This window comes from Mesocricetus auratus, unplaced genomic scaffold, assembly GCF_017639785.1.
Source record: "Mesocricetus auratus isolate SY011 unplaced genomic scaffold, BCM_Maur_2.0 Super-Scaffold_100015, whole genome shotgun sequence".
NCBI lineage: Eukaryota > Metazoa > Chordata > Mammalia > Rodentia > Cricetidae > Mesocricetus > Mesocricetus auratus.
This window is the reverse complement of record NW_024429198.1, coordinates 5,441,422-5,468,090: the sequence shown is the minus strand read 5'-3', so window position 1 is coordinate 5,468,090 and position 26,669 is coordinate 5,441,422. Positions and strand designations below refer to the sequence as shown.

Sequence of the window (26,669 nt, the reverse complement as noted above, 5' to 3'; positions counted from 1 at the left end):
AAGTGTCACGTGCTCTCACTTACCTTTGGAACCTTTTTAAAAAGAAATGAAAGAGTAGAAGGGTGAATACGACAGACTAAGAAAGAAACCATTGGGACAATGGAAGCTAGTAAATAAAATCATTTATGTATCTCATAACAAAACGCAATTTTGAGTGATGAATATTAAAAAACAAGTGATTATTTAAAATGTTAAAATTTATATTTATTTTATGTGTGTATGTATCCTGACTATATGTATGTATATAACATGAAGGTTTGGTGCCCATGGGGTCCAGAAGAGGGCATCAGATTCCCCAGAACTGGAGTTTGTAGGTGGTCATGAGCTGTCATGTTGATCTGGGAATCAAACCCTGGTCCTCTGGAAGAGCAGTAAGTGTTCTTAACCATTCAGCCATCTCCCATGCCCCCTCCCCCCAAAAAAGAACACTTTCTAACCTTTTTTTCCAAGATTTCCTTTTGTGGATTCACTTTGGTGTGAAATCTAAATATTATTGTCAAAGCCAAGATCACCTATGATCACCAATATTATCTATTATATAACCTATTTTCATTGATTTGTGCTTCAGGACCAGGCTTTTAATTATTGTTGAAAGTGTAAGATTGGTATCTATAATAATATGCTTTTCTTAACTATTCCAGCAGTATTTGTGGAAAACATTCATTTCTCCACAAAGTTGCCTTTGTTCCTTTGTCATAGATCAGCTGAATCTATTCATGTGCATTCATTTCTAGGTTCCTTATTCTGATCAAATGATCTGTAATTTCCCCACCAATTCTACCATGCCTTCTTACTGTTCTATAATAACCTTTGAAGTCAGGTAGTGTTTGTAGGCTTTGCTTCTGGACAATATTGATTTGACTTTTGTAGAGTTTTGCCTCTTCCATAATATCCACAAAATAATTTACTATGATTTTGAATTGATTGCATTGAATTTGTAGGTCACATCTATAAACTATTAAGCCAAAAGATGGAGTATCTCGCCACTTACTCAGCTGTTTAATTTAATCAATTTTCTAATATATTCTGAAATATATCATGTACAGTTTTGTTAGACTTACACCTAAGTTTTATTGCTTTTATTGATGTTTTTCAAACATCCAACTTTGGTTCTGTTAACTTTCTATTGCTTCTTCATTTTCACAGCCATTAACATCAAGTTTCTGTTTACTTCTGTTATCATTGTAACACAAGACAGAGCAGATACTAAGAGTATGCCAATTTAATCATTCATTTTTAAATGTTTTATTAAATTTGACAGTGAATTGTAAGAAATAAAGAATACCTAGATCTTCTCTAAATAGCTTAATCTCAATGAAGGTGCATAAATAACCAGCAATTTGTAGCTCATAGAAATGTAGTTTATTTCATGCAAAGCTACATAATCTACTATATTTTAATAACGAATCATATAAACACTTCAAAAAATTCATTACATCACAGTCAGTTACAATACTACAAAGGAATTGTGAGTCAATGAGTTTGTCAAAATCAAACTAAGGAACATTATGCATAGATAAGGCCAATGCTAACTTACTTACTGATAGCACTTTGCAGTTTTTTCCAAATATAGATTTGAAAATGTAGTGAGAATCTACAGAAAAATAGTTAAATCTACAACCTACTGGCCAGGTAGGAATACATCCAATAATATCCAGTAATAAAGGCTGATGAAGAATAAACTTGGCATCATGCACCCCCAAAATGAAGAGTTTACTATTTTGAAAATTGTGACTGGATACAATTTGAAAAGATTTATGTTCTATTTCATCTAGTCAACTGAATTATATGAAGGCAAAATACCAAGCTCTATCAATGCAATGTGGAAATTAGGCTTATGAAATGCTTTCCTTGGGTACTGGTGTATGGTGCATGTATACATACATATGAAGAAACTAAGGAAATGCAGGCATGTTTCAAATCCACATCAGAGCACTCTACTTTAGAATATGGTACTAAGGCAGTCTGTTGGGTCAGAACTTAAAGATGACTTTAAAACTATTTAAAAGGAATACTACAATTACTTTCTTACAAAACATTTACAAAATTAAATACCAGGAAATAACATCAATAATTAGAGTTTTTTTTTTTACTTTTCAATGCTATAATTTATATATTAGGTTATAATATTCAAAAGATAGGTATACATATTCTCTATCTTCTAAAATGAGAAAAATCCTTCAAGTTGCTCCCAAAATATAGACAAAAACAAATCCATTGGATTGTTTAACAGAATAAATAAACAACACAGTGTCTTCCAAAAACTCAGTGTGCCAAACAGGGAAGAGGTTAGCAGTATTCTTCTGATAAAGACAGAAGATATATGCCATGATGCCAACTCCAAAAGCTGTGCACTTTAATGTGCTGTGGATCTGCCTTATATGTCTGCCACAGTCAGCTATTCTCTCTACTCTTATGCACCTAACACAGTAAAATTCTTTTACAACATTATTTATAATCAATATAACCGCCAAAGAAAAGGTTGCGGGCAAGAAACCAAATCGTCTTTTAGGATAGTGATAACAGAATTATAAGAAGTCTTATTTATTAAGAAAAGTTTAAATTACAGCAATACGACACCTGATCTCAATGGATAAATCCATTGAAGTGTTGTTATACCGGCTAATATGGAAGGAATTAGAGGTGAGCCTGCTTCCTTGGCAGTAGAAAGGAGGGTAGTGCCTGCCCCACTGGGCAGAGGGCTCACAGTGCTGGGATCTAGGGGCTGGAAGTTGGGCTAAACCTGCCTAGTCTTCCAAGTTGCTAGCTACAAAAAGTCACTGATCCAGAAGTAAAAATATTCAGACTTCACAAAGCCTCCTGCAACTCTTTGTTCCATTTTTAAACATGAGTATTTTTTATGAGTTCCTTTTCATGATAAAATACCTCACAGTTCTTAATGCTGGGCATTTTAAAGTCATTTTATACAAATTTTTACAGTGAAAATAACTTTTACTGCAGTGAACCTCTAGAGTCATCTAAAAGAAAGTGCACTGAGCTAGTATGCACCATGCTTCTATACAGACAAACACTGTTCACTTGTCCAGGAGTCTGTTTTACTACTTTAGGTACAATACTGCTATTTCAAGTAATGGGATTTAAATTCAGAAGTAGTTCCTTTTGACTGTACTGCTCATCAGAAACAACTGTGTACATAAGACAAACAAAAGAGGACATCTGTCAGCATACTGAAGGTCAAGTAATAACGAGAGGCAAGAGGGAGGGAAGGTCGGAGAGTGGGAGGCACAAAAGAAAGGCAAACCCTAACTATGCCTACTTCTTAGCTTTAAAGTTAAATTTATACATCCATTGCACTTTGAAAATTCAAGTGAGCCATGACTTCTCAAGGACTTGTTTTGTTTCTTAGTACAAATACACTTTCTTCCTTGTGATTTTTCAGACACGGTCCATTCAGAAAGTATAAATCTGAACTGTAATTATAGGCTTTATTTCTCCCTTAATATGGTAATCAACCTACTATCAAAAACATCCTCTATACCTGTTAAAGACATAAAACAAAGCCTGTAAATAAACATAATGAAATTTGTTCATTATCATGCTACAAGCACTTTAAAAAGTGACTTTACGCCTACACTTAATTTGGACACATACTATGTTTCCATTTTAGATCAGACATTTTAAATTTTAGATGTCAGAAACATACCAACAAGTAACACTTCTTTTTGATGTTTAGATGGTTGAATCTGATCTGTTTTTATGATGAGAACTTTTGATGCTTTGACTGAAGTCTTACTGCTTGTGTGAAATGAGACCCTTTTGTGGGATGAAATTATTCTAAAACTCTTGTATGAATGTGGTATGATAGCAAATATTTATAATTACATTTATATTTTAATCCTTATTTAAAATTCTTTTACAAAAATGCACAATTAATAAAATGATTATGTAGTTTTTAAGAAGTAAATTAATAATACATAGAAATGATTCTTGAAATTTATAGTTTTTTTCTATAATGCTTATTTTGAGTTATTGGTTTGTTAAGTATTCTTAACTAACAATTATTTAAAAATATTGATTTGGGTGATGTGGCACATATCTTTAATCTTAGAAGTTGAGAGGTGGAGGAGGAGGATCAGAAGTTCAAGGTCATCTTCAGCTATACAGAGGCTTGAGGCCAGCCTGGGCTACATGAGACCCTGTCTCAAGAAACCAAAATTTTAGATAATTCTAATCAAATACTTGTTAGTATGTAAGAAAGACATAAAAAAGTACCAGAAATAATTCTTTAAGAAAATCATTTTGCACATAAAGTATGTAAACTCTGTAGTAATATTTCTGTGAATTTATCATTACATATAATAAGTGTCTCAAAAATAAAAATATTGTACATATTACCAATGATTTATACAAAGTGGCTTAATAAATATTAACTTAATTCCTCAGAAATAAACTCAGTTTCCTAGCATGAAATCATTGCCTTCTAAACTCAAATTTACCCAGCAAAGTAACTTTTCTAGATGGTTGCATACAAAATCCTGTAAGAGAAATTCTTTAAAAATTTGAACATTCTGGATCACTGAAATGTCAAAAATTCACTGTGGAAATAATTCAAAATCCATAACAAGGCCCAGTATTATCTGTGAAGCATATGCATGTAAGCATATATATGTATGTATGCGCCTGTTAGTGTAACCTTCAAAGAAAATACCCGAATTCTTTACACATTCCTACCCATTTGTTTAGTACACTATCAAAGTTAGTTGTAAAATTGGCTATTTCTTTTCTTTTTATCCTTCTATTCCAACAATAGCATCTGAGTATTAAGAGAAAACTTTTAACAAAAAAGTATCTAAGAAAAATATTTCAAAGTAAACCCACAGAACAAATGATGAAACACTATTTCAGGGACTTTAAACAAATTAGTTCATTTTGCTTTGGGAACTTTAAAGCTTCTAAAAAGACCCCTTACTGTGATAATCATCCCTTTCAAAGCACTACTTAAAAAAAAAACTACAAACAAAACAGCCCAGCAAAACCCCAGCACACAGTCATCAACCTAACCCCTCACAACAGTTTCGTGAGGTAGATCAGTAGGTATGTAGCAAATACGGTCTTCATTCTGAAAATGAAGAAAGTGAGGCACTGAAAGGTTCCATGATCTGCCCAAGGTATTCCAGGAACCAATCATGAAATTATAAACAGCATTACATTATCACTGTGCTTTCTGACCACATTTCACAGTAAAAGTTTATATGTGTTAGATGTCCTTGAATTAAGCAGGTTATACAACCTTCCACTCAGAGTAAATCTATCTGTTGATATTTAAAGGGGGATCTATTTGAAAGGTCAATAAAATGCAATCGCTGAAAAAGAAAGATAATGAGGATGATGCATCCTTTCAGTACCAATATAGAACTATGTCCTCAACACTTGAGCCCTAGTAATGATTGTAAGGAAAATTGGTGCGAGACTGTCCTGGACTAGTTCAAGTCTGGTCATTCGTGTAGAATGGATTCTGTAAGAGACACAAATATTTCAGGACCATAAAACAATCTCTGCAAACATATTGCACTCAACCATGTTGACTTGTAATAAAACACTGGTTCTTTAAAATGTAATACCCAATGTGAAGGTTGAAACTACCAATTTAAAATAATAAGCATGCTTAGCAAACAAATGATTACTATGCATTTCCATTCTAATACATTTTTCTGCTTTTTCTAAGCTACAATTTTAGTGCTAACAATAATCATAAATGGCTTATTTTTTTAACCTCTAAATAGCCAGAATAGCCAGACATTTTCTTTTCAAGGAGTGTTAATAAGCGTCTTTTAAGTATTAGAGAACCTGGGTAACTCTTTGGATATATACATATATATGTGTGTGTGTGTATAATTTGGATACATATATTATTTGCCATTAATATTTATGATTTTTTTTCTTGGTTGGAATGATCAGTGTCAAGTCAGTATGCTAAATGCTAAAGATGAATGTTTTTCTCTGAAGTGAAAATCTTTTACAAAGCAATAATATCAAAACTATACCACAAAGAATGAAAAGAATAACACATCACCCAATTAGAATACACATGCTAAAGACACTAACACTATCAATTGAAGAATAATCTTAATTATGCATGCAAAATCCCACTAATTTGTATACAGATCGGAAGAAGAGTTGTTTACATTCAGTTATGTCTGATAAGGAAGCCTTTTTTAAGACATGAGTTTTGTGAAGAAGGTAATTATCTGAGGTCTCAGTTCACTTTCACTTTGTTAGGAAATGTAGATTGAATAAATTTAAATTATAGCTACAAAATTATATTATTTAGTATGACTTATGGTTTTCTTGGACCTTAAAGTAATTTTCCTGAAAGAAAAATTAACTTGAAACCAACCATGTTTTATGCCTATCATGAATTAAATCCTTCCATTTAACTCCACTTCTAAGGCAGACACTTCAAATGGTATGTAATAAATTCCATCAGAAAAGATGGTACTCTAGTCAACAAACAATAACCTAATATTGTTAAGATGTGATCCATTTTCAATGCCATTTTTGTTATTCTTACTATTCACAGAGAGAACAGAGGAATTGTAGGGCACAAAGATGTTCATAAATGCTGAGCTGATGTGATGACCTTGGTTATTTGAGTCATGAGTTTCTTCAGATTTTAGATATCTTCAAATATTACGCTGGAAGACATGGAGAGATAGCGTCCACCAGGTTGATACCTAAAAAGGAAACATACAAAAATGATCTAAAATATCAAAAATAAGATAAAAGAAAAATGAGAAAACATTAAAATGAAGTAACTACAAAATTTGTAAAGACGGTAAAATTTATTAGGTAGCCAAAAGTAGAAAGTAGAACCTATTTCCCAAAATTATAATCCAAAAGGGCTTTGTAAATCAACTGTAAATCAACCCGCAACTGTTTTGAAGACATATATATATATGGTATATATATATACCACAAAGTGAAGGACATAAGCAAAATGGGGGAATGTAAGACACATTCAGGAGACTGCATAAATTTAGAGTGGCCTCAGACTCACTTCGTTCCTCCCATCTTAGCTGCTCAAATGTTGACATTACAGGCAGGTGTCACCATATCTGGCAGAATGTCATAATTTTTCAAAAATAAAATAATTAGAGGTTATAAAATGGTGTAAAGTGCTAAGGACATAGCTTAGTGGTAGATATTTGCCTAGCATATACAATTCTTTGGTCTTAACTCCCCAGTACAGATAAACTTGAGTGTAGTGGTGCATGCCTGTAACAGGAGGTGAACACAGGGTATCAGATCAAAAGCACCTTCAGCTACACAGCAAGCTAGAAGGCAACCTGGGCTGTATGAGACTTGGTCTCAAAAAGCAAAACAAAACAAAGGTATTAAATGTTACTTCAAATTTTTGAATTAATAGTGAAAAGGAAATGTTTTCTTCTGTTGCTATGCTGAGCATACAATTGGGGCCTTCTGCATACCAGACAAACATACACCCACCAAGCTTTATCCTTAGCCCAATATTTTTCTCATTCTTAGTTATCTTTTGTTTTCAAGCTCAGTACATCATTAGAATTTCAGAGGCATACTAGAGTCAAGTGACCCAGCCAGAACTTACCTTCCTGATTCAGGTTCCAGAGAATCATCAGTGAATGTTTCTGCATTAAAATCCAAAGGTTCTGCATCCTGGAGAAGTTCTATTCGGTCTCTTTCAGTCCTGTTATTAGCCCTGGTGTACTTGGATGCTGCTCAGAAGAAGAAAAACAATGGCTACTTCTCTTTTGTCTTTACATTTACAGATCACAGAAAAAAAAATCAAGACTATATCTAAATGTTGGTGAAGACAAGAAACTTAAGTTGTTTTGTTCTTAGAAAATCAGATTCAAATTATGACAGTGTAATACAAAATAATGAGGACAATTTCTTGAGCCATCTAGCTAGTCTAAGATAAAAATAGATAGTATAAAGATTTAGAAAGTAAAAATTAGAATTTATATTGAATTATGGAATCACACAATGAAATTGTTTATCATTAAACCAAATTTCATTTGGTTTTATAGTGAACCTTTATTTATTTATTTTGACTAGAAATTTGAGATATAATCACTTTAACTCTTGAAGAAAAGACAGTATTTTTCTATATAGCAAGAATAAGTGCAACAATGGCCAAGAAAAATAAAATATACGTCTATATTTACTTTGAATATCCACCACATTAAAAAGTAAAAAGATACTGCTGAAAATACTTTATCTACTCTTACTGCAAACACAAGTGTTAGTGGTCCCATGTGAGTAATGGTTGCCATGTGGGTTATTACAGAGTCAGTAACTCTACCTTTTCCACATGAATTTCTTACAAACAATTTACATTATCCAAGTCTTCATTTAGGCAGCACAAGTATCTTAAAAAAATATGGGACTTGAAAGATGGCTCAGCTGTCATGGGCATTTGCTGCTCTTTAAAAGGACCAGAGTTCAGTTCCCAGCACGCATGTTTCATGGATCCAGAGGAATCTGATGCCCTCTGCACTGTACTCATGTGCACAAACACACACACAACCCACACATACACACACAGAAATTAAAAGACTCTATTAAAGAGTTCTTTTGGAAAACTTAAGGCAAGATGTTTGCATCATTGATGTGGGAAGTCCTGTGATTATGTCAATAAAGCACTGTTGGGCCAATAGGGAACCAAGATAGATGGGACTAGTAGTCTAGGAGAACTCTGGGAAGGAGAAACACAGAAGTCAAGATGTATCGCCATGGGGTAGGAAGCCCAGAAAGTTCTCCGGTAAGAGAAACACGTAGATTAACAATTATGGGGTAATTACTTAAGTCAGAGCTAGCCAGTAAGAAACAAGCAAGGCCAAGAGCTTCATAATTAATATAGCCTCCTGTGTGTTTACTTGGGACTGATGCGGCTCTAGAACCAGGCTGGCGGGAAAGCTTCTCTCAAGGAAAAGGCTTCTCTTTACACATCATGTTTTTGTTTTCTTAGTCCCTTTCCTAATGTGGTGATGCAATATTATGAAAATATCTATTTCATTTTAAGAGACTGAAACCTTTGCTGGACCTCACAGCCAGTGTTAATAACACACCCTGGGGTCACTTATACTGCTATCCTATGTGTACCCAGTTCGTTCATTTAAGACAGCAATGTAACAACCTTACTTGCTGCCAGGCTTTGGTGGTGCACACCTTTAATTCCAGTACTCGGGAGGCAGAGGCAGGTGGATCTCTTTGAGTTCGAGGCCAGTCTGGTCTACAGAGCGAGTTCTAGGACAGCCTCCAAAACAATACAGAGAAACCCTGTCTCAAAAAAAAAAAGAAAACAAAACAAAAAACAAAAAAAAACCAACATAAACAACAAAAAGCAATCTTACTTGCTTTGAATTTCCCATGTAATTGATTTTTACAACCTAGGGCATTATAGCTATAATTTTAAGTCATGTACTCATCCATGCTCCTGACCAGGAACAAGGTATGTGTATCATTTGTTAAAAGCAGTAAATATAAAGGTTGAAAGCAATCTTCTAAAATGAGTATCTACCCATGGATATTGGTTGATAAATACTGATGTTTGAGGTACTATTTGTTATCTAGGTCTGTTGGGATCAGTGAAGTCAGTGACTGAATTCTTTGACAAACTGTTAAAGATTTCTGTAAAAAAGTCTGGTGGTAGTGGTTTACCTTTAATCCCAATACTAGGGAGGCAGAGGCAGGTGGATTTTTGTGAGTTCGAAGCCAGCCTGGTATACAGAGCTAGTTACAGGACAGCCAAGGATACAGAGAAACTCTGTAGTATCCTATTCCTTCCCTATGTGATTCTTTCTATGCTGTTCAATAAAGACATAATGAAACCCTTTGTTACACACACACACACACACACACACACACACACACACACACACACACACACACACACAGATACCCAATTTACAAGGCAGCCTTCAGGCAGACATAGATTCAGACTCATACTACAGACAGACAGAGGATGGAAGACAGTAAGCTGAGTCCATGGAGAAGTGCTTTTCTTCTTTTTTTCTTTTTCTTATCAAGGCATTATTGGTGACTAGAGTTAATAATTCATTGTTTCTCTCATGCATTTATTCCTGTAGCAAACAGTGATTCTCCAACTCACTATCCAATGCTTTGTGTTTGTTCTTTTCTTAACCACTTTCTCATACTTTGAGATCTTTAGATTCTGAAGACTTTATTTCAATGGTAAGCATCTAAATCCCTTTACAGATTCTTCTGTTTTTGAGTTTTACCTAAAACCATTGCCCTTTACTATATATTCTACCCTAAATATCCTTCAAATAGTCCTCTGTCTTTATTTCAAGTATGATTGCCTTCTTTTAGGTACTCATCACTCCTTGACTTCACTACAAAATCAGATTTTAAATGGTTTCTGAGCTCCATTTCTTTGAAAATTCTATTTTATACTGTCATTAAACTCATCCTTCTAAACAAAAACAACATATCATGCTTCTTATCATTGAACATGGAGAAACTGAGCTGGTGCTCAACTAGAAGCTTTGTCCCTACTGACTAATGTTATAGTGTTGGAAGGTACTATTCATGTTACTGGAGGAGAAAAGTAACCATCAGTCTCATCCCGTTATGACCCTTGTGAGTTCCAATAGCAACCTGCCTGAAAAATACACCCATTGGTGCAACAGTGGCATAAATGTTATGAGAATAGCCAAACACTATTTTTTAAAGTCAGTTTAAAGCTCACTGCACAAAATAGAACCCATGTTTGACACCAGTAAAGTGACCAAGAAACTGAAACTAGATAGGTCATGGACCCTAAGGAGAAAATCTACTATTATTATCATTCTAAGTGAGCATAACAATAAAATGAATCCTAATGACATATTTCTATTTCTATAGATTGGTGCACTGCTTAACCCTCAGCAGAGGAGCTTTGTAGAGGGAATTCTGCTTGGTCTTAATAATAAAAACCCAGAGTCAGATATTGGGGTAAATGCTGAACGATCAGAGAAGCAAAGGAGCCAGCCACTAAAGTTCTTACATCTAAAAAATCCTCAGACTGAAAAGGGGCTGAGCTCCTGTCTCCTCCTGTCTTACATCCTCTCTTCACCCAGCCACAGCACTTCCTGTCTCCACCTCCCTAGTGCTGGGATTAAAGGCATGAGATCCCAAGTGCTGAGATCCAAAGTGTGTGCCACCACTGCCTGGTCTCTATAATTAACTAGTGACTAGCTCCACCTTCTGATCTTCAGGCAAGCCTTATTTGTTGGAGCACAAACAAAATATCACCACAGAGCTTCTTCTTGAAGTAATTAATATAGAGATCCACAATTGGACAATGTGCAGAGAGTGAAAGACTATGAGGTATTCATCCCTAAGTAGGATGTTGTTATATCACTCCTTTCTCCTCAAAGTTCAGGGACCTATGCAGAAGAGGGGGCGGTAAGATTATAAGAGCCAGAGGTGTTGAATGTCTCCAAGGAAACAACATCTTCCAGACACAATAGGGCTGATGCACACATTAACTCACATAGACCATGATAGAATGTGCACATGCTCAAAGTGGACAAAATCCCAGTATGGAGAAGGAAAGGCAGGCACTAGGTCCCACCCATAACCAAGATGCTATTTGTAACTGATAGCTGGTGCGAGAGAAAAATCAGTTTTCCTCAAATGGAGTGACAATGGGTCTATCTACCGAACTCCAAGGCAGGCATCATGCTTACCAATAGTTAGCCAACACAAAACATACTTTATGGTGGGTGTTTGTTTGTTCGGTTTTATGTTTTTTAAGTGTGCCTTTTTCTTTTTATGTTTTTGTTTGCTTTAAGAAAAAGAAAACAACACGAAGTTGGTGGGCAGAGGGAAATGATCTGGGAGGAGATGGGAAAGCAGTAAGAATATGATCAAAATATATTGTACGAATATTTAAAATAATAAAAATGAAAGTTAAAAAAGATCCTGTTTCTTTCCAAGTTAAAAATCTTACCAACAATATAAAATACATGCTTTTAAGCATGACAGTACCTGTTCTAAACTGTCTCATAACCCTCTTATGAGCCTCCTCATACTTAAACTGTAGTCATGAGAAAAACACATCTTCCCAAACATTCTCTTCCATCACTATGTCTTATTGTTTTTCTAATTAAAACCCCCTTCATCTGGGTAACTATCCTTCACCTCTGAATACTCGGATCAATTTATTACAGAAGTATTCATATAAATATCCATCCCTGCTTCAGCATCAATCTCAAACAGAACTTTAGTCACAGAAGCCTCAGTGGTGCCGCTTCTTCAGCAATATCTCATCTTCTCCACAGACAAAACTTTGCCTCCTACACAATATAAAGTTCTATGTAAAAACAGGGTTCCTGGTAACTTCCCAAGGGCAAAGGGTTTATTTCTTCCTTGGGTCAGTGTCACACAGAGGTTTCTTAACTCACACCAGTGGTAGAGGGCTTATAGCTAACTTCAGTCCTTTCCTAAATTATGAACATCCTGGGAACAAGAAATTTATTTATTTTTCTCACTGTATACACTGGAGAGCACTTGAATATGAGTCAGTCAATACTTATAAAAAATAAATGAACAACTTACATCAATGGGTAGAAAAGCAAATCAAGATAAATAATAGAAATAAGTATCTCGAGGTGAGATTGGGTCTCCGGCGGGGACCGCCCGCCCATCACCCATCCCCCTCGATCTTCGGGGCCGATCCCGGCATCCAGAAGACCCGCCCACACAGGAAAGACATCAGCCCCTCCAAGACCCCAACCCCAGCGAGTCCAGCTTCAGCATCCCCAGCTTCAGCTGCAGGAAGGAAGGAGACCAGTGGAGATGGAAAGACCCCACCAGCACCCACTGGAAGAAGAGATGGGAAGAAGACATAAGAGATCACTCAGCAATAGAAACACCAACATGACCCTACCAGAATCCAGGGATCCAACACCAGCAAGACCTGAAAAGCACTACATAGACGAAGAAGAGGAGACAGACCTTAAAAATTATTTCATGAAGATGATGGAGACCCTCAAAGAAGAAACAAGGAAATCCCTTAAAGAAATAGAAGAAAAAACAAAAAAAAAAATCCATGAAATGGGGGAAAAATTCGAGAAATAAATCTCTCAAAGAATCTAAAGAGCACCAAGAAAAAAACAACCAAAAAAATTAAGGAAACAACTCAAACAGTTGAAGGATTGAAAGCTGAAATAGAAACGATAAAGAAAACACAGAATGAAGGGATGCTGGAAATAAAAAAGCTCGGTAAACGATCTGGAACTACAGATGCAAGTATCACCAATAGAATACAAGAGATAGAAGAGAGAATCTCAGATGTTGAAGACTCATTAGAGGATATAGAGTCGTCAACCAAAGAAAATCTCAAAACCAACAAATCCTTAACACAAAATACCTAGGAAATATGGGACACCGTGAAGAAGCCAAACCTGAGAATAATAGGTATAGAAGGAGGTGAAGAAATTCAACTTAAAGGTACAGAAAACATATTCAACAAAATCATAGAAGAAAACTTCCCTAACCTAAAGAAAGATATGCCAATGACAGTACAAGAATCTTACAGAACACCAAATAGGCTCGACCAGAAAAAGAAGTCACCTCGCCATATAATAATCAAAACATCAAACCTACAGAGTAAAGAGAAAATATTAAGAGCAGCTAAAGAAAAAGGCCAAGTAACATACAAAGGCAGACCTATCCGAATTACACCTGACTTCTCAATGGAAACGATGAAAGCCAGAAGATCCTGGTCAGATGTCCTACAAACGCTAAGAGAACAAGGATGCCAGCCCAGACTACTATATCCAGCAAAGCTCTCAATTACCATAGGTGGAGAAAACAAAATATTCCATGACAAAGCCAGATTTAAACAATACATATCCATGAATCCAGCTCTACAGAAAATGCTAGAAGGAAACCCTAGAGCCAAGGAAGATAACTACATTCACAAAGACACAGGCAATATATAATCATACTTTACAAAACACCAAAAGAAAAAGGGAGGAGAAACTACACAAAATAACTTCACTAACAATAAATCAAGCGCAAACAAGGATCACCAATCAATGGTCATTAATATCCCTCAATGTCATCGGCCTCAACTTGCCTATAAAAAGACACAGACTAGCAGAATGGATACGAAGACAGAACCCTTCCTTCTGCTGCCTACAAGAAACACATCTCAACATCAAAGACAGACGTTATCTCAGAGTAAAGGGTTGGGAAAAGATCTTCCAATCAAACGGCCCCAAGAAACAAGCGGGCGTAGCAATCCTAATATCTAACAAATTAGACTTCAAATTAAAATCAATCAAAAGAGATGAAGAAGGGCACTTCATATTCATCAAAGGAAAAATACATCAAGACGAAGTCTCAATTTTAAACATCTACGCCCCAAATACAAAGGCACCTACATTCGTGAAAGAAACATTACTAAAGCTCAAAATGCACATAAAATCTCACACACTAATAGTAGGAGACTTAAACAGTCTGCTCTCACCGCTAGACAGGACCTCCAGACAGAAACTTAACAAAGAAACAAAAGAACTAATAGAAGTTATGACCCAACTGGGTTTAACAGACATCTATAGAACATTCCACCCAAATACAAAGGGATATACCTTCTTCTTGGCACCACATGGAACCTTCTCTAAAATTGACCACATAATAGGAAACATAGCAAATCTCCACAGATACAAAAAAATTGGAATAACCCCCTGCATCTTATCAGACCACCATGCATTAACATTAGAATTCAACAATAACACAAATCGCAGAAACCCTACAAACTCATGGAGATTGAACAATGCACAATTGCACCATCCTTGGGTAAAGGAACAAATAAAAAAAGAAATTAAAGACTTCCTCGATTTCAATGAGAATGAAGACACAACATACACAAACTTATGGGACACTTTGAAAGCAGTGCTGAGAGGAAAGTTTATAGCACTAAGTGCTCACATGAAAAAACTGGAGAACAGTCATACTAGAGAATTAATAGCACAGCTGAATGTTCTAGAACAAAAAGAAGCAAACTCCCCCAGGAGGAGCAGATGCCAGGAAATAATCAAATTGAGGGTTGAAATCAATCAAGTAGAAACAGGAAAACACTGAGAAGAATCAATGAAACAAAGAGTTGGTTCTTTGAGAAAAATCAACAAAATAGACAAACCTCTGTCCAAACTAACCAAAAGACAGAGAGAGAGCATGCTAATTAACAAAATCAGGGATGAAAAAGGGGACATAACAACAGACTCTGAGGAAATCCAGAGAATCATCAGGGCATACTTTGAAAATCTGTACTCCACAAAATTTGAAAATTTAAAGGAAATGGACAATTTCCTGGGTAGATATCACTTGGCAAAACTAAATCAAGAACAGATAAACAATCTAAACAGACCTATAACCCCTAATGAAATAGAAGCAGTCATCAAAAGTCTCCCAAACAAAAAAAGCCCAGGCCCAGATGGCTTCAGTGCAGAATTCTACCAGAAATTCAAAGAAGAGCTAATTCCAATACTCCTCAAAGTATTCCACACAATAGAAGCAGGAGGCTTACTGCCAAACTCTTTCTACGAGGCTACAATTACCTTGATACCCAAGCCACACAAAGACACAACTAAGAAAGAGAACTATAGACCAATTTCCCTCATGAACATTGATGCAAAAATACTCAATAAAATACTCGCAAACCGGATTCAAGAACACATCAGAAAAATCATCCACCATGATCAAGTAGGCTTCATTCCAGGAATGCAGGGATGGTTCAACACTAGAAAATCTATCAATGTAATCCACCATATTAACAATCTGCGAAAGAAAAACCACATGATCATCTCACTAGATGCTAAAAAAGCCTTTGACAAAATCCAGCACCCCTTCATGATAAAGGTCCTAGAGAGATCAGGGATAACAGGAACGTACCTGAATATAATAAAAGCAATATACAGTAAACCAACAGCTAACATCAAACTAAATGGAGAGAAACTCAAAGCAATTCCTCTAAAATCAGGAACAAGACAAGGCTGTCCACTCTCTCCATATCTCTTCAATATTGTACTTGAAGTTCTAGCTATAGCAATAAGACAACAAAAGGAGATAAAGGGGATACAAATAGGAAAAGAAGAAGTCAAACTTTCACTATTTGCAGATGATATGATAGTTTACATAAGTGACCCAAAAAACTCTGCAAGGTTACTCCTAGAGCTGATAAACACCTTCAGCAATGTGGCAGGATACAAGGTAAACTAAAAAAAATCAGTGGCCCTATTATATGTAGATGATGAAGTGACTGAGAAAGAAATCAGAGAAACATCACCTTTTACAATAGCCAAAAACAGCATCAAATATCTGGGGATAATGTTAACCAAGGAAGTGAAAGACCTGTATATCAAGAACTTTGTGTCTTTAAAGAAAGAAATCAAAGAAGATACCAGAAAATGGAAAGATCTCCCATGCTCTTGGATTGGTAGGATCAACATAATAAAAATGGCAATCTTGCCAAAAGCAGTCTATAGATTCAATGCAATCCCTATCAAAATTCCATCACAATTCTTCAAGGACCTGGAAAGAACATTAATCAACTTTATATGGAAAAACAAAAGGCCCAGGATAGCCAAAACATCCCTATACAATAAAGGAACTTCAGGAGGCATCACCATACCTGACTTCAAGCTCTATTATAGAGCTATAGTCCTGAAAACAGCTTGGTATTGGCACAAAAATAGGCAGGTAGACCAATGGAACCGAATCGAAAGCCCTAATTTTAACCCACACACCTATGAACACTTGATTTTTGCCAAAGAAGCTAAAACTGTACAATGGAAAAAAGAAAGCATCTTCAACAAATGGTGCTGGCATAACTGGGTACTGGTATGCAGAAGACTGCAGATAGATCCAGGTTTATCGCCTTGTACAAAACTTAAGTCCAAATGGATCAAAGATCTCAACATAAATCCAGCCACACTGAAACTTTTAGAAGAGAAAGTGGGAGATACTCTTCAATGAGTTGGTACAGGAGACCACTTCCTAAACATAACACCAGTGGCACAGGCACTGAGATCGACAATTAACAAATGGGACCTTCTGAAACTAAAAAGCTTCTATAAGGCAAAGGACACAGTCAAAAAGACAAAAAGGCAGGCCACAGAATGGGAAAAGATATTCACTAACCCTACATCTGACAGAGGGCTAATCTCCAAAATTTACAAAGAACTCAAGAAACAAGTCTCCAAAATACCAAAGGATCCACTTGAAAGGTGGGGTACAGAGCTAAATAGAGAATTCTCAGTAGAGGAGGCTAAAATGGCCAAGAGATACTTAAGAAAGTGATCAACATCCTTAGCCATCAGGGAAATGCAAATCAAAACAACTCTGAGATACCATCTTACTCCTGTCAGAATGGCTAGAATCAAAAACACCGAAGACAATTTATGCTGGAGAGGATGTGGAGAGAGAGGAACACTCCTCCACTGCTGGTGGGAGTGCCGACTCATACAGCCTCTTTGGAAATCAGTATGGAGATTCCTCAGGAAAATGGAAATTAATCTACCACTAGACCCAGCAATTCCACTCTTAGGCATTTATCCAAATGAGGCAGGTTCATACAACAAGGGCATCTGCTCCACTATGTTCATAGCAGCATTGTTTGTAATAGCCAGAACCTGGAAGCAACCTAGATGCCCCTCAACTGAAGAGTGGATAGAGAAAATGTGGTACATTTACACAGTGGAGTATTACTCAGCAGAAAAAAAACAATGGAATCTTGAAATTCGCAGGGAAATGGATAGCACTGGAAGAAACCATCCTGAGTGAGGTAACCCAGTCGCAAAAAGACAAACATGGTATGTACTCACTCATATATGGATTTTAGACATGGATCAGGATAGTGCCAGTCTGCACTTCCACAGATAGAGAGTCTGGGAAACAGGAAAGAACCTAAAAGATATGCATATATGCATAGTACCCAAGAGAAGAGGATTGGAGACAAGATCCTCTGAATGGATGGGGAACACGGCGAGGGGTGGGGGGGAGTGGGACCTGGGAAGAAGAGAGGGGGTGAAGAGGAAGGGAGTTGGTCATGGGGGAACAGGAAGTTGAGGGGGTGGGGGTAGAATAGGGGGAAGAGGGAATCATAGGATCGAATGCCCATTCCGGATAATGAACTTGATATCTATAACCATCCGGGAGCCTTCATCCTGTGACTGATGGAAGCAGAGGCAAACACACAATTAATCACTGAACTGAACCCAAGGAACCCAGTGACAGAGAGAGAGGAGTGATGAGCAAATTGGCAAAGAATGGGCTGGCAAAACCAACAGAGACAGCTGATCTGAACAGGGGAGAGCTCTTGGACCCCAGACCGACAGTGGGGAGGCCAGCATGGGACTGATCTGGACCCCCCAAATGGGAGTGTCAGTGAGAAGGCCTGGGCAACCTATGGGGCCCTGAGCTGTGGATCAGTGTCTATCCCTGGTATACAAACTGTCTTCGTGTGCCTATAGCACAAAGAGAGATGCTCTCTCAGCCTGGACTCTTAGGAGAGTGCCTGGACCCTACCAAGAGTAAAATGACAGACTCTAGATATCCCCTATGTGGAAGGATTTGGCAATAGGGTGGGAGGGGGGGGAGGGGAGGCAGAGGAGGGGAGAGAGAGGGAACTGGGATTGACATGTAAAACAAGCTATTTAAAATTAAAATAAAAAATGATAAAAAAAGAAATAAGTATCTCCCTAGAACATGCCTTGGAAATAATTTATTTAGATTCATACACTTATAACTACCTATTTAATGTCCCATTTCTCCTTCCTTGTACACACTAAGGGTTATGACAAAGGGAAGTCACTGTAGACATATATGTAGCACAAACATTAATAAAGTAATTCCTAAGCAACCTAGGAAATAAGCTACTTACACCAATTGGTAGTAGTATCTGAGAAATTTGGCTCTTTGGGGTCAGGATGAACGTTTCTGTTCCTAGTGGAATCTTCTCTGTTGTGTCCATAACGTTCTTTCCACTCCTAGGGCAGAAGCCCAATCAAATATGTAATAAAAAGTTATATGATCAACATTCTATATGCAGACTAATATAACCATTTTTCATGAGAAATTCATTAGAAATCAGTAAAATTTTAATAGTATCTTTAGAATCAATTTTTATAATTTAATTTTAACAAAAACATTTTGCTGGTCATGACTATATTAACACATTCTATCTAAAACGTCAAAAAATTATAATAGCAAGCTTACCTTGACCATGTAAAAGTTATGTTAAAAAACTTCTTCTTCTTGAGCAAGCTACAAATACTAGAGATCTGATAAGTCCCTTTTTTTGTAACTAATTGAGGTTGTACACAACTATAATAAAACTGACTCATATAGGAGCTATCATGAAAGATAGTATGGCCTCATTAACTGAGATTCTATACATTATAGCTATTTAATTGGAATGGTCATTTGAGAGCCATCTATTCAGTGTTTTGTACAAGCAGGTATATATTCATGCTAGATATTTTTGGCACTTTGAATACAATATTTTTTATGTTTATGTAGTCAGTCTATTACAATTTTGGTAAACTGTGGAAGTTAGAAGTCTTAATACAGTGGTTCTCAACTTTCCTAATACTGCAACCCTTTAATACAATTCTTCATGTTGTGGTGACCCCCAACCTTAAAATTAGTTCCATTGCTACTTCATAATTATAGTTTTGCTACTGTTATGAATTATAATGCAAATATCTAATATGTGATTCCTGTGAAAGGATCATTTGACCCCAGGAGTCATGACCCACAGGTTGAGAACCACTGTCCTAATAGAAGGTGAAATCAATCTCCAGTAATGTCTACTGTTTGGTTCTAATTATGACATAAAGAAGACATCTACTTCTGAAATAATGAACAAATCTATCAATCTTTTAAAAATACTTATTTTGAGACAGAGTCTCACTATGCCCTAGAGGGTCTCAAACTTGCTACGTTGAACAGGCTGGCCTAGCACTCAAAGATCTGCCTGTCTCGGCCTCTGGGGATTAAAGGTATGTGCCACCATACCCAATATACAAATCTTCTTTTACATGGCATATACTAGAACATACAAAGACAACTCTTAGTTACTTTCCAGAGTAAATATGTCAGTGTTCAAACACTGTAGAAATTGTGAATAGATTTTCTTTCTTTTTCTCATCCTCTCAAAGATGATTGTCTCGCCGGGCGGTGGTGGCGCACGCCTTTAATCCCAGCACTCGGGAGGCAAAGACAGGTGGATCTCTGTGAGTTCGAGGCTGGGCTGAGCCTCCAAAACAATACAGAGAAACCCTGTCTCGTAAAAAAAAAAAAAAAAAAAAAAAAAAAAAGACAAAAAAAAAAAGATGATTGTCTCAGCAAATGAGGGACTCAAGAGAAATTGAAGAGGAAAATACAAATGCCACATTAAAAAAGCATTTTTTTTCCAAGCAACCCAAATATTTTATTAACAAAACTGCATGAATCTATTCATTGAATAAATAGTTCTAGGTGAGCAGTGCCCTCTTGTGGACTCTGGATACCAGGTGTGCACACAGTACAAAGGCATGCACTCAGGCAGAACATCTCAGACATCCTTTGCCATTTACCTATTGTTTCTCACCTCCAACCATTTACTCCAAGTAAGATTCTTAGGGTGTTTCCTAGATGTTTCGGTTAACAGCAATTTAATAAAATATTGCACTTACTCTTCTTCGATTTTCACCTTCCTCTTGCCTTTGCCTTTTTCTTTTCTCTAAAGACGAGAAAAATGGCCTCAAATTTAGTATAATATGGTTTAATTAGATATAGAGTAACCAAAGCAAGGAGAGCTTACTACACAATTAAAGCAACAGGTTACTGTTAGAAAGGGCCTGCAAGTTCACCTCAAAACATAGGTGATGTTTCCCTGTTTTGCTAGAGATGGCTTTGTAGCCTGTCTACCTTTAGGGAAGAATCTCCTGCCTCATGGTGATCTCAAATTTGTTGTTCTGTAGTGTCTATTCTCATTTAGACTTTTCTTCTAGGTGAAATTTATACTTTTTATATAATTCTGTTCTCATATAAGCTCTTCAGGTTACATGTGCAGTGCTTGGGGCTCCAGAGTAGTGATTCTGTCACTCATTCTCTCAGTATCTCCCAAGTTACCATTCTAATATAATGAAGGGGAGGTGCTATGCCAAATGCAGAATTATAACATCAAATAGGCACTACTTACATAGGAGAGCATGTGAAAGCTAGATTCTGGAGACTTAGAAACAATGTCCCCACCCATCCTAATACCACTTGAACAAAAGAAAACTTAATATATTCTACTTTGTGAATGGGTTTTGGGAAAGTTCTCTACATTTTAATAGTACTCACATTCTCATACCAATGATCATAATATTCTAAGAAGGAAAAAACAGCTTGAATAATTTCACACATAGTAGCAAACTAATAACTCTAAACTAATGAGCTTCAGGTTGTATAGAACTTGGCAAATATGTTTCAGGACAAAGACAAAACAGCTCTGCTATGGTTTTGATCTTGGATGTTCCCTAAAGTCTTGGTCACCGGGTTGTGCTTCTGTTAGCAGGTGGTAGAGCCTTCAAAGTAAGGGCCTAATGGGGGAAAGTTAAGTCATTGGGGGAAACTGAACAGATTACTGGGAACACAGCAACTTCCTGTGTCTCTCATTGCTTCTATATGGATAAACTGCCGTGCTCTCTTACATATTACACTTGTTAAAAGGCAAGTGACCACTAAAACTGGGAATTGAAATAAGCTGTCTTTCCTCCCTGCAAACTATCTCAGGTATTTTGCTTCAAACTACAAGATCATAAGTGGTCATTATCTAGTTGCAGATAAACTAACAATTTATGCTGCAGAATTTCTTCACCATAAATCTTACATTACATACATATTTTAGGTTAAACCACTGTATTTCTTTTTTAAATTTAAAAAAGGTTTATATATATTTTTTTATTCTTCTCATATATTACATCCTAATTGCAGTTTCCCCTCCCTCATCTCCACCCAGGCCCTTCTCCAACCTCTCCTCTCCCACAGATCTCCTCCTCCTCCTCCTCCTTTCTCTTCAGAAAAGGGCAGACCTCTCAGGGATATCAACCAAACATGGCATATTAAGTCATAATAAAACTAGGCACATCCCCTCATATTAAGGCTGGACAAGGAAACCCAGTAGGAGGAAAAAGGCCCACTGTGTTTCTTAAAGTGGAGAAAAATTATATGCAAATTTTGCAAACATTAATTTTGTATTTGAATCTTAGCACTTACAACTGTCTCTTTATTTATCTTAAAATAACAGATCTTACCTCGTCTGATTAGTTCTTTTCCTTCATCAACTAGATCTGATGTCATATCATTGTCTCCCATGAACTGCTGGAAACCAAGCAGATTCAAACAACGGGTTCCCAAACTAATGGAAGCAGATTTCAAAACAGAAAGCATTATTTCACTTTGTAAATATTTTGATACATTGTTCTTTACTATTGTCACTCCCAGAGAAACCATGATTATTAGTTTCATGGCAAATTGCATAGCAATGCAGTTAATCATTCTACACAAGGTACTTATTTCTCTTTCTTTTAGAAATGCTTATGTCCAGCCTTGTATGAAGTTTCATGCCTATAATCGCAATATTTGGTGGACTGAAGCAGAAGGGTTGTCATGAGTTTAAGGCTACCTGAAGTTATAGTGAAACTATGTCTCAAAACAAAACAAACTTAATGTTGCATATTTTACTCAGCAAAATAAGACTTCTTATATTTACATAGAAGTAAACAGGCCAAACTATCAGCACATCTTTAGATAATAATTATACTAGAACGTTAAGCAATGGTTATAATAAAATCAACTTCTTTTTAAAATATTCAAAGAACAGTTATAATACCAAAAATACATATGAAAATCAGAATTTCTACATAAAGAGATTTCTTGTTTAGAAAATCTTTTGATTTCTGAGACATGGTGCCACTCTGAAGTTCAAGCTGTTCTAGAGTTCACTGTATGGAATAGGCTTGCCTCAAACTCATGGTGATCCTCCTCCCTCAGCCTATCAAGTGCTGTGATTGCAAGATTTAGACACCCTGCTTGTTTTAGGATTACCTCAATTATGCAAATTTTAATGTTATGCTTTGTTTTCCCTCAGGAATTAAACAGTTTCTATTATATACTATGAATGATCATCATATCTTATTTGGAGGCTAGTTACTTGAAAGGTTATTTGGCATTTTAATCTGATTGTCATATAGGACAAGTGTACTTTAAAACATGGCACACAAGGGAGGAAGCAAGAGTGGATAGACAGGATTAATACATACTGCTAAAATCCTACTATCACACAATTCCTACTGTGGCCCTAGAACCACAGCCAGTGAAAAGACATATGCCTTACCTCTGAAAATAGAGAAGAAAAAAAAAAGCTAAAAAGGGCCAGTGAAAGAAACACAGTTGGGCCATGAAACCAGAACCAACTTTGTCCCTGACCAACTAAACTAATCAATCCCTGAATAGGAAAACTAACCAATCCCTAAGCAGAAAAAAAAACTTCTCCCTGGGAAAACACCCCTAAAAAGCACAGCCTGTTCAGTTGCAGGCTGTGCTTTCCCACCCTGGCAGAGGCAGCCATTCTCCTGGATTCCTCCTTCCCAAATAAATCTTTCTCAAAAGAGACTTGGGTGAAGATCTTCATTCACCAGCACAGAATAGAAGAACCTTGCTGAGACATTTGTTAGAGGACTGGGTAGAAAAAAACCTTGCTGAGACCCTGGGGGGCAGGGGGAGGGGGGGCAGCTGAGCAAGGATGAGCAGAAAAAGTAACAACTTTTCACTGGAGCCGGAGGATATTGCTACATTTCTGCAGAGCATTGCGGTTGTTTAGCTGAGTGAAGAGGAAAAGACAACATCTTCTGGAAAGCTCTTAAGCTCTCTCTGGGAGAGGAGCAGGACTGCTATATCTTGCAGGAAGGCCATCCCCCACTGCATCCCAGCTTTACCTTATTACCCAACTTCCCAGCAAGTCAGGAAACCTTTCCCTACAGAGCTGACCTATCCTATTGCAGTTCTAGGTATAGCCTGGCTTTTCCCAGTAAGTCAGGATACCTTTGCAGCTCCAGAGCTGTAACACTCAATCTCTTACAACATACATATTTATCCTTTGTATTCATGGAAACACAACTGAGGGACTGGAGAAAGATATGTGTGTAAAGAAAGGAAAACGACTGTTAAAGTGAAAATCTTTGATTTATACTAAGACATGTGTAAATATCTGAGTAACTCAGACTGTATGTATGGCTTTGAGGAAAGCTCATCTTTTCTTTGAGAGAAACTCACATTAACATGTTAAGATCACTATGCAGCTCAGGCTGCTCTCAAAAGGCAGGATCTTCCTGCTGCCTGCCCACAACATACACCACACCACCACTCCCAGCTTAGAAAGAAACCTTTAGTGCTTTTTCTTTTTTGGTGTGTGTGTGTGTGTGTGTGTGCGCGCGCCCACACGCGCTGCATGTGCAGATGCTTGTACTACTTCTGGCAATCAAACCTAGGGTGCTGGGCATTCTAGGTAATACATTATTGAGCTACATTTCCAGCCCCATAATGATTATTTTTTTAATAATCTCCTTTCTTATTTCTTATATTAGGATTTTATATTTGACAAAGTATTATTCGATTTATATTATTTTGAGCCATAGAGCCATTTGATCTCAAAATGCTTATATTCCCAATATGACAACTAACAGGAAAAGATGTACTTACATTCATGATGTTCCATTAATACTTTTATAAAACTTTTAAATGAGTAAACATATAATAAAAGCAGCATTAAACATATAAAGTCTGCTATTGTTTTTTCTACCTTAAAGGCAAAATTCAAAGCAATAGTTTTAGTGTCAGCTTGTGTTAATATTTTTATCTTATTTTACTTTAAGTTTTTGTCTTGAAACAGGGTCTTGCTATATAGTTCTGTCTTATCCTACAAAACCCTGGGCTTGTAGACACGTGCCATAATGCTCAACTAAGTCTTGCTTTAAATTATAATCTTTTAGCTATTTTATCGAAAAGTAAAAAATTTTAATTTGGTAGAGCATTTAAACAACATGATTGCTTATTATTCTAATACTAGTATGTTGATATATTATTTATAACATTTATGTACTAATAATATAGGATTTAAATAAAAGTTAATAAACTTTCTTTCATTAGAAAAGCAAACTGGTTTATATTAATAAATGTTTTTATAAATTTGGATATGTCTTGGGACATTGAAGCAGGGGCAAGAGTATAAGGGTGTGGAATATGTATGAGAAACTAAGAAACAGGATGCTAAGGCAAGCATATGCTTTTTTTTTTAAATTAAGAATGTGATATATCACCAGGCAGTGGTGGCACACACCTTTAATCCCAGCACTTGGGAGGCAGGGGCAGGTGGATCTCTGTGACTTTGAAGCCAGGTTGGTCTACAGAGTGAGTTCCAGGACAACCTCCAAAGCCACAGAGAAACCCTGTCTCAAAACCCCGCCCCCTCATAAAAATGTGATATATGTATAGAATGAATATGATTACACATAATCTCTACTTTCCCCCTCCAACTGTCATCATACTTCCTAATACCTCCCCACATAACTTGGCATCTTTTTCTAAAGCAATACTCCACTAAATCCAATGAAGGCTTCTCATATATGCATGGATGTACGACCAGTCACTAGAGCATGGGAAACCTACCTCAGCCTCAAAGAAGAATGTCATCTTCCAGAGCATCTATCAACTACCAATCGATCCTCAGGCAGAGTGGGACCTGGAGATCAATCCCTATCTCTGCAGGAACTACTTCTGACTTGATATTGTATAGGTCTTATATGGGTAACTATGGCTGGTATTAGTTTCATTACTGTAATAGCTTTAACTCTTTTGAATCTACCTTTGCCAAGACCTTATAATCTTCTCTGAGTCCACAAGAAGAGTAGCTTGTGCACCTACTAGACACAGAGAAGTTTTTCTCTTCAAACTTTATACATACTTCCTGAATGTAAGTGCAATCTGTGTGTTGGCTATCATCTGCAGGATTTAGAAACCCAGCAACAATTACGGGAAAAGCCCAAAGACTAAATCGTGTACAGTAAAGAAGCTAGATGTGGAAGGGTATATAAACCATACTGGCTATCAGTGTCAGAGACCAGGACTTTACCATCCTTCAATTTCTCTTATCACTCTATAGCCTACATAACCGTAACACAATGACTCAAACACCCCAAAGGGCCCTTCAAACTACCCTTGTTCTCATAACCTTTGAAAACTAAATAACTAAAACCAAGCCAGCAAATATTCAAGGGAGTTTTAAGGGGAAAGGATATCTATATCCAACTAAGAGCATGAGAAAAAGAAATGTTGAATTTCTTACCTAAAATAAGTAGCAATGCAGAGAATTACCACCAACATAGGATAATATATATAGAATCCATCTGCAATAAAGGATAAAACTTTCATGGAACCCATGATCTGAAGAGCAAGAGAAGAGTTAAATCAGCACAGTTTCACGTTTTCATTCTTCCTATCATAATAAAATTTACCCACAGGCAGTTATATCAACAAATTAGACTTCTCAAAATTTAGAAACAAAGTACCAAGTGGTAGGTATTTCTTAAACTTTCTTTTTGTTAAGGTTTTCTTCTAAAGAATTCTAG

General features: G+C 36.5%; 1 protein-coding gene across 1 annotated transcript in view; it reads right to left on the bottom strand.

Moving 5' to 3' along the window:
• Positions 1-1,229: 1,229 nt before the first annotated feature.
• Lmbrd2 (LMBR1 domain containing 2) overlaps positions 1,230-26,669 on the bottom strand; it is a 55,909-nt gene continuing 30,469 nt past the window's right edge. Inside the window, exons 13-18 of the mRNA XM_013119063.3 lie at positions 26,387-26,484; positions 22,299-22,402; positions 20,691-20,737; positions 18,896-19,001; positions 7,586-7,712; positions 1,230-6,695 (exon numbers count right to left, since the gene is read on the bottom strand). Of these exons, the coding sequence (XP_012974517.1) occupies positions 6,635-6,695; positions 7,586-7,712; positions 18,896-19,001; positions 20,691-20,737; positions 22,299-22,402; positions 26,387-26,484 (543 nt within the window). The 3' untranslated portion in view covers positions 1,230-6,634. The remainder of the gene's footprint in view (positions 6,696-7,585; positions 7,713-18,895; positions 19,002-20,690; positions 20,738-22,298; positions 22,403-26,386; positions 26,485-26,669) is intronic.